The sequence below is a fragment of the Meles meles genome, chromosome 1, assembly GCF_922984935.1.
Source record: "Meles meles chromosome 1, mMelMel3.1 paternal haplotype, whole genome shotgun sequence".
Taxonomy (NCBI): Eukaryota; Metazoa; Chordata; class Mammalia; order Carnivora; family Mustelidae; genus Meles; species Meles meles.
This window is the reverse complement of record NC_060066.1, coordinates 118,533,448-118,545,611: the sequence shown is the minus strand read 5'-3', so window position 1 is coordinate 118,545,611 and position 12,164 is coordinate 118,533,448. Positions and strand designations below refer to the sequence as shown.

Genomic DNA, 12,164 nt, shown 5'->3' with positions numbered 1-12,164 from the left:
ACTTTTGTCCAAACATGAAAGATTTCGTTGATCAGAATTTTTAAAATTCAAGATAATTTTATTATATAATCTGTGGGACAAAAAACAGGATGAGTGTTCTTCTCTTCTGTAGGGAAGGCAAAATATTTGTTCTGTCAGCATACTCTACTTCTCCCCAACCCTTCTGCCACCATTAATACTTGAGAACGACCTCATCTCAATAATGATTTAATTTACTATTACTAGAGATTCAAGCTTCCATGAAAGAAAGTAGGGAGAATATAGAAATAGATGAAATCAAATACTTCTCCCTATGCGTGCCTTGTTTTGGCACCAAGCCATGCACAGCTCCAGGGGCACAATCCACGTGGACGCAGATGTGAGTGATGGTCCCAGGGCTGTCAGCCCACAAACTCTACCACCATACAAGGCACGTTGGATTGTACAGAGGAGTAAGCAAGCATGGGTCATTTCAGAAAAATTGGCGATTTATACCTGCCATTCTGAAGTTTTCAAAGTAGAAGGGTTTATTTAATTCTTGTTAGGAGCACTCTGCACCGTATCATAAAACAAAACCAATTCCCCACCTTGTCAGAAGGAAAATATACTAGAAGCACATCAATGCAGTGTCTTTGTGGAGGATGCTGTGGATTGCTTACCTAAAAGCCAGTCTTCCCTTCATATTTGCTAAGAGACATCCCTCAGCCCCAAGTTCAGATACTGTGCAGCTGTGCAGTTTGTAAGACACTGAATCTCCTTTTGAGCACGAGAGGGTAAAACTGGGTAAGGGTATTTCATTACTCTTTGCACTTTCGGTGTAGGAAAGGGCATTTGAGTAATTTTACCCAATCAGCTGGAGGGAAAGACTAGCTCAGAGCCTTTGGGGAGAGGTTTCCTTGATTCTCTACCCCCTCCCCAAATGGGGAAAGGAGACAATCACTTCCCTCCTTTCCATCTTTAGACATTGTGATACTTGTATTGGCGTCTTTACAGCCATCTTGGAACCTAACTTATGTGGTATGCAGTGTCTCGAAACATATCTATGTTTATCTTATGGATGGTTAGAAGTAGCTCAACGAAACCTTGGAGAACATCAAATTCAACTCTATCATTTATTTTTGTTAAACCAGTTTCCATATTGTTTGGCTTACTAATACTCCACAATGCAAATCGTAACTCTTAGCCCAACTATTAAGTTTAGGAAGCAGTGATCAACATAGATATAATTTGGTTAGGTGCCATTTTACAGGTAAACACTCACAATGTGAGTCTTTTAATTATGCAGTAATTTCCAGAATAGTGTCCTACCAGGATTCAATCACTGGCATCAGCAGCTATTTCTAGAGTATTTTCAAAATGGAAACTTGGCTGACTAAGATGGGTGAATTTAATACTTAGAGAGTTACAAACTGATGAACAATGCTTTCTTGCCTTGTCACAAAATAGCACACACTAATTTACTGAATGTTTGCTTTTATGCTAGACCATATGTTAAGCACTTCCTTGACTCAAATAGCTCCATTCAGTTCTCACAACAACTCAGGTGAGATTGCTATCCTACCCCTTTCATGGATGAGGAAATGGAGTTTAGGATGGTTAAACAGTTCAGGGCTAGTAGGAGAAAAACTGGGATTTGCATTCTGACTCCAGAGCTCAAGATCCTAATTACTGCAGTTTTCTGCCCAAGAGTCAAGATAACTCCTTGGTTGAGGCATGTGGTTCACACTATTGGGTGCCTACTTGATACCTGTTCTTTCTCCTCTCAAACAGAACCTCTATTGTTTGGGGGTGACTCAGGATCAATTTAATGAATGATGGCGAACTCATTTGCTTTTTGCCACTGGGCTGCAGTGGGTATGTGACCGTTGTCTGGCTAATAAGGGAGATTCTACTGGTTGGGGTGGAAGGTGGAGTCTGGGAAAGGTTTTCTCCTTCATAAAAATGGGAGGAGCACTGCCTTTGCTTCCCTTTCTGCTTGTACAGTGACCTCTGAGGATGTCCTGTCTGGAGCTGTGGCAGCCATATTGCAATCAAGAGGTGATAAGCTTGGAGATAGAAGCCAACAGGCATAGGATGGTAGACAACAGGCACAAAAAGAACTTGGGTCCTTAATGACATGATTGTGCTTCTAAAAGAACTAAGGCTACTTAACATCTGAACCTTGTGTTAAGATAGAATAAATGATCTTATGCTTTAAGCTGTTAATTATTTTGTTCCTCCTAGCCAAATGTATCCTAATGGATACAATCTGGGCAAAAAGACATTTTCTCAGAGGTGCTGTGAAAGTAAATGATGTGGAGGTTATCAAGATGTCACCCAGGAATCTGTTAGTATAGGTAATACTTCAGGGAAAAAAAAAACAACACTCCATCTTTGTCTCAGATATGGGTATATCTGAGCAATCCACATGTTTGTGCTGGATATTTCCCCCTTTTCTCTCCAGATGCAGGGTTTCCTCTTCCCTGTGTGACTGACTGAGATGGATTGCAGCAAAGGGTTCTCTTGCCCTTTGGCTTCTGGTTGGATTTGGCTACTGGGATGTACCAGCGGGAGACTGGAAGAGGGAGGTGAGTGAGATATAAATCCCCAGCTTCCTCCTTGGGCAATTACTTAGGCTCACTGCATCCCTTGACTGAAGTTCATAGGCTCTTGTCTTGCTGCCTTTCTGGTGCTGAATTTTGGTTCCTTTCCCTTCTGCAGACCTAGGAGCTTATAGTCCTAGGGTTCCACACTACCCTTGTGGTTTCCTACAGGCTGCCCTCATTTTTGTAAAGTACCATTTGTTTCCTGCTAGGCTCTGCTGATGCAATGATGTGAACTAAATCACTGTAGTGGTTGAAACTTGGTCCACTCTATCTGATACATGATGAGATTCTGTGGAGTTATTCATAACGTAAATGAGGGCTTTCCTCAACCATTAAAAGGGAGACAGGAGACTATATAATTAGGAGTCACTCTGCAAAAGTAAAATAAAGTATCATAGCTCAGAGACAAGTTTCTACTTTGAGGACAAGAAATCAAAGAAGGCTACCGGGAAGAGATGGCATTTGGGCTGAGGATGGATAAGATTTTTAAAAGACAAAAAGACTGGTGAGAGTGTGAGTCAAGTGAGGGAAGAGAGAATGCTCAAGAGTTTTCAAAAAAATCAATGCTGGAAGGGACCTAATATGTTCTTTATTATGGGTTGGTCCTCCTTCCACCTCCTTCACAGATGAATAAACTTGAAGCCCGAGATTTGGCCAAGGTCAAACAGTAAATAGGTAGCATGCAGATCTGCTAGTTCCTGGGCTAGTGCTATTCCACATCACCCTACCTCATCTCAGGCAGTCTATGAACTTGTCAGACTCTCCCACTAGACTATGACTTCCTTGACAGCTGTTGTCTTCATCTTTGAACTCCAGTACCTAGCACAATTTCTGAGATAAAGTCATCGTTAACATCACCAGCTAACAAAAGGTAAGCCCCCACCGTCTGTAAGGCACTGTGCAGAAACTTTATATGTACCTCATGAAATCTTCACAACAGCTTGGAGGGGTATAATTACCTCCACTTTCCAGCCAAAGATGCAGCGGCTCAGAGAGGTTGTCTGTTTGCCCCAGGTCACACAGCAGTATGCAGGACTCTATTTTACCTTCCACCATGGGCCTCCAATAACATTTGTTGAGTGAATTAACAAACAAGAAGCACCCAGAGTGCAGGTGATCGGTTGTGCTAGGCCACCCTGGAGACCCCGCCACCTCGGGCGATGGACTCTGCTCACCGTCTCCCCTCCAAAATACACCCTCTCTCGGAAGCGCCCCGTGCGAGCTCTGGGGCTCCACCCCCTACTCTCCCCCCGCCCCCCACCCCCCGCGCTCCAGCCACGCCTCCACCTCGGGGTTCTTTCCGAGCTTCCCGTCCGAGTTTTCGCTTGGCTCCAGACGCCGCCAGGAGGGCCTCTCTCGGCTCTGCGACGTGTGGCCGGTTCCATTCCCCTGCCCCTCCCTTCGCCCTCCCTCACTCTTCAAACTTCTTTTTTCCACCCTCCTTAAACTTCACTCATCCTACTGCCCGCCTCCTCCACTCCCACCGACCAATCGGTGGTCCTCACTCTCGCCGAGGCTCCGCCCCCTGCCAGTTGGGGGCCAATCCACGGCGAGGGAGTCGAGCGCTGAGGCCCGTTCCCTAGCGCCTGGCCTGTGACGGCAGCGCGCCGGGCGCCGCGCGGCAGGAGGGGGCGGGGCTCTGGGTGAGGGATGGGCGAGGGCGGGGGGAAGGGAAGAGGGAGGCGGAGGAGGTTGCGGCGGGTTTGAAAGCGGCAGTTTCCTGGCAGCTTAGGCAGGCGTTGGTCTCCGCGCTCCAGCTCCGCAGCGGCCACAGTCGATCCTGCGACGGGTCTACGCGCGCTTCTGCGTATCCCCCGACGGATTTTTCTCGTTCCGGCTTTTGCCCGTTCACCTCCCCGCCCCCCGGCTTCTGCCTTTCCCGCCGCTCCGGCGCGGAGCCCGGGGGCCAGCCGGCGGCCGTGACCCCGCCCGAAACCCCTCTGGAGCCGCCCGGGGACAGTTCCCCTCCCCTTTCTTCAGCCTAGCTGGGGGTGGTCCTCACCGAGCCCGGCAGCCCCGGGGAGCGCAGCCGGGAGGGGCGTCCGAGGGGCGTCTCGGGGCTTGGAGCAGCCCGGCCCCGGCGGGCTGCGGTCGGGGGGGGGGCGCCAGAGCGGCGAGGCCCCCTCGCCGGGCTGCACGGGCCGCCGGGCCCCCAGGCTGAGAGGGGGCCGGAGCGGCGCCCCCGCCGCCCGCGCGGGGTCTCCCCCATGGTGCAGCGGGTTTCGGGATGTCGAAGACGCTGAAGAAGAAGAAGCACTGGCTCAGCAAGGTGCAGGAGTGCGCGGTGTCCTGGGCCGGGCCCCCGGGCGACTTGGGCGCCGAGATCCGGGGCGGCGCGGAGCGCGGCGAGTTCCCTTACCTGGGGCGGCTCCGGGAGGAGCCCGGCGGGGGCACCTGCTGCGTCGTCTCGGGCAAGGCGCCCAGCCCTGGGGATGTGCTGCTGGAGGTGAACGGGACGCCTGTCAGCGGGCTCACCAACCGGGACACCCTGGCTGTCATCCGCCACTTCCGAGAGCCCATCCGTCTCAAGACTGTGAAGCCAGGTACGCCGGCTCTGCCTTTTGTCTCGGGGTCTGGGGGCAAGTCGGGGTGGGCGTCCTGGGAGAGGCGGCCACTCCTTATTGCTTATCGCCCTGGGTAATCGTTTATTTCCAGGGTGCGCGGGACTCCCTGGCGAGGGGGTGGGGGTGGTGGTGATTCCCAATTTGCTGATAGGAAAACTGAGCTCTGGCTGGCCGGGGCTGCTCTGCAGGCTGTCATAGTATTGCAGCCAGAAGCTGGGTTTCCTAAATTTGTAGCCCCGACTCCTACCGAGAGTTTCTGACCTGAGACGAAAAAAAAAGGGGGGGGCAGCCTTTCCCGCTGCTCCCCTTTATGGAGACGGTCCTCATGATTGTAGCGTATTCTTTGGAACAGTCTTATGCATTTTCTAATCGGGAATGAGGTCTTGTACTATTGAGGCACTTGGTGCCAAGGTTACCACCTAGTGTACCTAGGAGGGCTTAGCGGCTTCAGTGTTTCTTGCACACCAGCAACACCTGGGAGCTGACAGCCTAACTCACTGAGTTCAGGTGGTTTCAGGTGTCTGGGTATGGATGCCGTACAGTAGGTGATATGTGACTGAGTAGAGTGTTCTTGCGGGGAGCTGTTGCATAGTCTGGGCTTCGAAAGAACTAGGTGCCTCTTCGGAGTAAAGTCTTTTCTAAATCTTTGATTTCACACACATTTTGTAGAAGTGGTGGGTAAAACGGACCCCCGTTGCCCTGGTGTCTTTTATGCAAGTCAGGTCTACTGCAAAGCACGTTCCGTTTATGTTTCAAAGCATTGATCAGACTGCGTACAGTGAAATCTGATAGTATGCAACGGTCCTGATGTATTTTTTATCTACAGCATTGTTGGTTCAGCATTGGTCAGAATGTGGCTCTGTTTTCTGAGAGGCTTGTAGGAGAAAGAATTATGATCACAACGTTATTAGAAATCAAGCCAGTTTAGTTACGTGTGCTCTACTGAATCTATAGTGCATCGAAATATAATGGGCTTTTTAATTGTGACTTGGGCTGGAGTGATCAGTCCATCCCTTCACTGCAAAAGGCTAGAAAAATTGGGAGAAAAATTTAACATGTTCTCTCCCTCACATTGTTTTTTCTTTCTCAGCAGCTCACTTTGGAAATCTCTCTTTCATAGTCCATGGGCTTATTGGGAACTGATGGTTTGTGGTGCAATATACATATGTGTGAGTATTGTGGGTGTATACGCACACACTCACATGTCCCTGCAATCTTAAATTAAGATTTTCTTCATGTGGTCTGTTTCATCATATTCATTTTAAGCTTACAGTTTATGTAAGGGCTTCTTTTTTTATTGCTAATTTAAAAAACTTCGGCAGACTTTAAACTTCATTTTCTGTATAGTTTCGCAAATTAAGAAATTCTTAACTCAAACTTTCAGAGCCATATGAGAAAGGTGGAGGAAAGGTTTTGGGACTGTAATTTAGTGAGTCAGGCACTGTCTGTAATATGCAAAATACTATATAATACATGGTTTACTAGTGTAGGTGCCATTTAGTTCAAATCCCATGAGTCAGGGAATAATGAGAATATCTGCATCATAGTGTTTTGTTTTGATTAGTTGGGGCATAAATGAGAATGTAACTCTTATTTTCAAAAATAGTTTAAGATTTAATAGATTGAGGAAGCCGATATATACTCAAAGTATTGTGATTCTTTTAGAAGACTGGGGAGATCTTTAATATTAGTCTGATGTGCATGTTATATATTTTCTCAACGTTTATATCAAATTTAAGAAAATAATTCAAAGTTTAGAGTGTATTCGGTAATATAGATTAGCTGTGTTCAGTAAAAATCATATGCCCCGGGATGTAGTTGACATTTTTATAGTAATAAAATTTTGCTCTCTTGACAACCACAGTTACTTTTCTACTTTAAATGTTAAACCAAAAAACAAAGAGGGGAATAATTTATATTAATGGGTTTAGCATATTTTCTGATCATTAATAATAAAAGTTCTGAATACTACACTTATTTTTTTAAAGATATGCTCTGATTCAGGAATTTCTAAAGGATACCACTATGTGTCATCTGAGATTCTTATTCTTTGTTTCTAAGTAAGTTGTAATTTAAAAATCTTAATTTCTCAAAGGATAGTATTCTTAGTTTTTTAGTATCCTCTTGTTAAGCATTACATGAAATGGCTTTCTTAAATGGCTTTGTTTAACATTTGTTGTAAAATAGCAAGGTTTTTGCAGGCTAAGTGCAAGACTTCAAATATTAGAAATTAAGGAACCAGAAGAGTTTATTCCTAGAACTTTGGGTGTGATTACAAATCGCATAAATATTATCTCTGGAGGAGACAGGGATTCCATACTGTTAGGCTTAAATTTGAAAAGTATGAAAATACAAAGTAAGGAAGTTTAAAAAGGAATTTGCCTTGCACATTGTTTTTTTTTTTCATTTTATCTAAACTTTGTGAGAGAAATGGATTTTCCATTTTAATAAGGAATTGTAAAGTGTACTTCGCACTGTCTCTTGTCTTGATTAGCAACTCTTTGTAAAACTATATTCATGACATCATCTAGAAACTAGTACAGTTCAAGAGTAAATTTAACATTTCTGTGAGATGTAATAATAGTGTGGAATGATCTCACATTCATTGTCTTCTGACAAAGTCCATGGCAAAAGGATGAATATAGATCCTTCCTAGTTTTCTCCTTTTTGTCTAGTACATGCTAAGGGGAGCTCAGCTAAAGCCAGCGTCAACACCTGGATGACTTAAGGAAGATTCTTTCTGGCAGTGACCATCTTCAGCTTTGATTTGGGGCTTTAGTATTTTTTTTTTCTTACTTGCAAATTCCATTAAAGATTATAACGGGAAAAAAAAACCCACTTTAAAATATGGTTCTTAATCCTAGGCTTTCTTGAGACAATTAGGGAATTTCTTATTGGAATCTTACTTAGTATTCACATAATATACAGCAGTCAGTACATTCCTGCTTCGAGGATCGTCTTTAGTTTCACCTGTTCCTTGGCCCAGCTGGTCACCTATATCTTAATTAAAAACCTTTTCTTTTTTTTTTTCCTCTTCTCTCTTTTTTCTCTTCTCTCTCTCTCTCTCTTTTTTATTCTTGTCTGCAAGGAGAAAAGTTCTTAATTGAATTTGATCTTTGTAGTTTCACAGTAGTAAAGAAAGTTGAACTTTGGACCTCTGATGAAATTGTTACATGATCTAGTCCTGTGACCAGGCTTAGTTTCTTTGATTTTTTTTCAGAGCATATTTTTAAGCAGTTTCTTTTCTGGCTAATGATAGAAGTAGTCAGTTTTGTTCTAAAATTCTCATGATGATGTATGTTTGACTTTAATATTCAATTCATATACTTTTTTAAAGACATATTTCAGTATTATGTGGATTTTATTTCACAGGTTAAATATTGATACATTAAGTACATGAAGTCATTGTCTACTGCTTTATTATGCACACAGTGCTTTCAACTACCTTAAGTCTGCTACTGTATCTAGAAAGGAAAATCATGAGGAACAATGTTACTGTTTAAACAAAAACTAATTTGAAATACATCTTGTTTAATGCCAATTAATTGTAGGTCAAAGTTTGCCACGACTTGTAGAGACATTTGATTTATAGGGGAATTTTGTTAAAATGAGCCCATTCCTAGAAATCCATTCCCCATTGGTGAAGAAGCATTACTAGAAGCTTTCGAGTAAGGGTGTTATGTTATGCCAGTAATGAATAACTTTATCCCTTTCTTTTAACTTTTGGGTCTTTTTCGTTTAATGGGTAATTTGGGACTTGTGAATTTTGTTTAGGTGGTTGTCATATTTGATGAAGGGAAGGGTGAAAGAAGTTAGAATTTAATTGCTAGGTAGGTTTCTAATACAAGAAACTTCTTTTTTAACATAGAAGCTAGAGATTGGGTGAGGTAGCCTCTTTGTTAGGGAAAACAGCATTAAATTTTGATAAACCTTAAATTGGAGACTTTACTGTCCTCTCAAAATTTGGTAGCAATTTTTTGGGTCTAAATTGGTCTCAAGTAACTTCGGGTTTTGTACTTTATTCATTGACACCTTCCGTTCATGTGAATAAAGTCAGTTTTCAGATCATTTCTGTTTTATGCAGTTGAATGTTAAAACTGATTTTCATGGGACATAACTGTGTTCCTGGGGAATATAAATTGTTTTCCTCTGGAGGTTCTGGGAAGTACTTTATAAAACCTCTAAGAGACAAATTTCTGTGTGTGTGTGTGTGTGTGTGTGTGTCTTGGTCTCTAATTTATCTAAATTGATGGTAAAACAAATCTACATTTGCTCCAGGATCTGACTTGTGAAGTCAGTGCATAATCTTCTTAGGTGAATAGTTTCATAAAATATCTTTACTGTATAACCTCTAAGTGCTTTATAAATTTTGTGAGCACTTAGGAGTTTGGGAGTGTGTTGTCAGAGAATTTCATTTTTATGAACCACTTCCATAGTCAGTACCAATTCCAAACTCTACCAATTCTTAAGTCAGTTTTTGGTTGTTTGTGATATGATGAAGGGTAAGTATTTTGGTAATGAAGACCAGAACTGTAACCCTTTTAATTAAATAAGCAGTTCTGTCTCTCCTCTGAATTTTTGAGAAATAATTTCCTTTCAGTACTACATTTTGGCAGAGAGAATGAATGTCCTTTATTTAAAATGGCTCCTAAGGGTAAGATTTTTGGTGGCTCAGAAGCTAGTGTTATGAGAGACGTGTTTGTGCGGGAAGAGTTGTTCTTCTCCTTGAAAGTATGTGATTTAGAATGTTTCCCCCAAAAGGTGCTGATTCTACTTTATAAAGAGAAAAAGTTTGTTTCCTGGCACATGTTCATTCCCTCAACAGCCGTTTGGGGGTGTACCCATGTGAGCTAGCTCTGGTGATATAAAAACAGTTATAAAAATGAATCAGTAATGATCTCGGTCTTCAAGAAGCTCACACTTTAATGAGAGCTTAAGGTTTCATTGGTCAAGAAGACCTGTAGTACGGGTTTTACCTTTTTCACTCTTCTCCTGGTACTTAAATAAAACTCTTTAGATAAGTTTGAGTGTGAATTTTGGTGGAAGCTGGACTAATTAATTGGTTGCCAAGCACACTGTTCTAAAAAGTGGTGTGGGGCTACATCTTAGAGTGGATTTGGGTTCTCAGGTCATTACAAAAAGAGGGAAATCAACTATAAACACAATTATCTTTTGAAAAGCCCTTAGTTAAATTGCCTCAAAATACAATCTGTGTTTTAGTCACAGTGTATTTTATACATTGTATTTGTATTAGACTATTTGTAGGACCAGAACTTCTTGCCTATTCTTACCCCCCCCCCGCCCCCCCCCCCCCGCCCCTGCCATGTTGGAACCAATTGCTGTGTTTTGGCTGAACACCAAGTGAAATAGTTTTGCTTGCATTAAAGAATTAGGTTTTTTGTTTTTTTCTTTAATAAAACCCATCTTTTTAATTTTAAAAAATTACCTCATCTTGGTGTGCATAGTGAATTTGTAGAAGTTAAATGTGCCCATGAGGTGAAAGAAAGCTTTCATTGCTTTTGTGTCTTGGTAGGGTCCTTGCCTTGTGCCCTGATTTTCTGCTTTGGCTAGCAGAGGAGAGAACTGTGAAGAATTTTGAATTTAGCCTGGCTTTGAGAGATGGATAAGTGTTGGTTGAGTAAAATTCATATCCTCTCAGTAGTATGTAAGAAGCAGTGGAAGAGACAGACATGGGACAAGAATGTTCAATACAGACAGGTCTTCAGTATAATCCATCTCAGTCATGTATGTGTATGTGGGCGAAACCTTATTTTGTGTAAATGCACAAAATCTGCATTATAGAATAATTGGAAAATGGAGAATCATATTGTTTAAATATATAGGTAGTTCTAATATGAATTGTCTAGGAATAATGCTAGGAAAGTGCTTACGGCCATTTCTACCTTCAGCCTTATTCAACTCATAATGTAATGAGTATTTTTATTTAACCCATAATGTAGCCGAAATATTACTGGTAGTACTTTGCTTTATGGTGATAGGCTTTCTTGTGTTGCCTTGGAAGCCTAGCCAATTTTATAGGAAAATGCAATTTGCTAATCTAGTAAAAACTGGAAATAGATTTCCACCTTAACTCCCCCTTCTCTTTTGTTAGTCACAGTTGACTGGCTTCCAGAGAAAAGGGTAGCACCATTATATTTCCATCCCTGTCCCCCCCATCCCCCCAACCTTAGCAGTGTGTCCTAACAATTGCTCCGCAGTGTTCCCAGGAGCAACTCTGCCTCCCCCCAACCCCCCAATTTCAGTCATTGCCTCATGGCCAGGGGAACATGGATTACATTTTGAGGACCACAATTTGACTTGTGACATAACTAAATAGCTGAGAAAGGGCAGACGGTGCTCATAAATTGGAAGGTACCTTGTTTTAGTAACACGCTGGAAGATAATGTTTTAGAGACTCAGGAATATAGAGGTTTAAACTTTTTGCTATAATGTATTTGGAGTTTAGGGTTATTTATTTATTTATTTATTTGAGAGAGGGCGAGTGAGACAGCATGAGAGAGGAGAAGGTCAGAGGGAGAAGCAGACTCCCCATGGAGCTGGGATCCCGATGCAGGACTTGATCCCTGGACTCCGGGATCATGACCTGAGCCAAAGGCAGATGCTTAACCAGTTGAGCCCCCCAGGTGCCCTGGAGTGTAGGGTTTTAAAAAATACTATGGAATGCAAATTGGAAGAAAATTTTGCTTCAAATTTGTTAAAATTAGCATCTATTCTATTTGGAGGCTGTCCTGGTCTTGGGTGTGCATTACGAACAGTACCTGATCTACTTAATTAAAACTTTCTAGTGTCTTAGGTTCTTCGCTATTTTTTGTATTTTATGAGATAATTTTAAATACATAATTATTTTTCTTGCTTCCAGGGAGTTTGTGAGTGGGTACCCTGTTTCTCATTGCTGTTCTGATTGGGAAGTATATGTGACTATGAAAAATATTTTTGTTTTCTTTTAAAAGAATTTATTTATTTTAGAGAGAGAGAGTGAGTGTGAGAGGGGGCTGGGGCAGAGCAGAAACAGATG

The 12,164-nt window shown here is 42.6% G+C and overlaps 1 protein-coding gene across 3 annotated transcripts in view; it reads left to right on the top strand.

Annotated features, from left to right (window-relative positions):
• The first annotated feature begins 4,212 nt into the window (after positions 1–4,212).
• The window catches only part of MAGI3 (membrane associated guanylate kinase, WW and PDZ domain containing 3), a 233,105-nt gene continuing 225,153 nt past the window's right edge, over positions 4,213–12,164 (top strand). For 2 of the 3 annotated variants that reach the window (XM_045999923.1, XM_045999914.1), the window contains exon 1: positions 4,215–5,107. In XM_045999923.1, coding sequence (XP_045855879.1) covers positions 4,792–5,107 — 316 coding nt within the window. In that variant the 5' untranslated portion in view covers positions 4,215–4,791. Of the gene's footprint in view, positions 5,108–12,164 lie in introns of all 3 variants that reach the window. The other variant, XM_045999933.1, reaches the window with a different exon arrangement.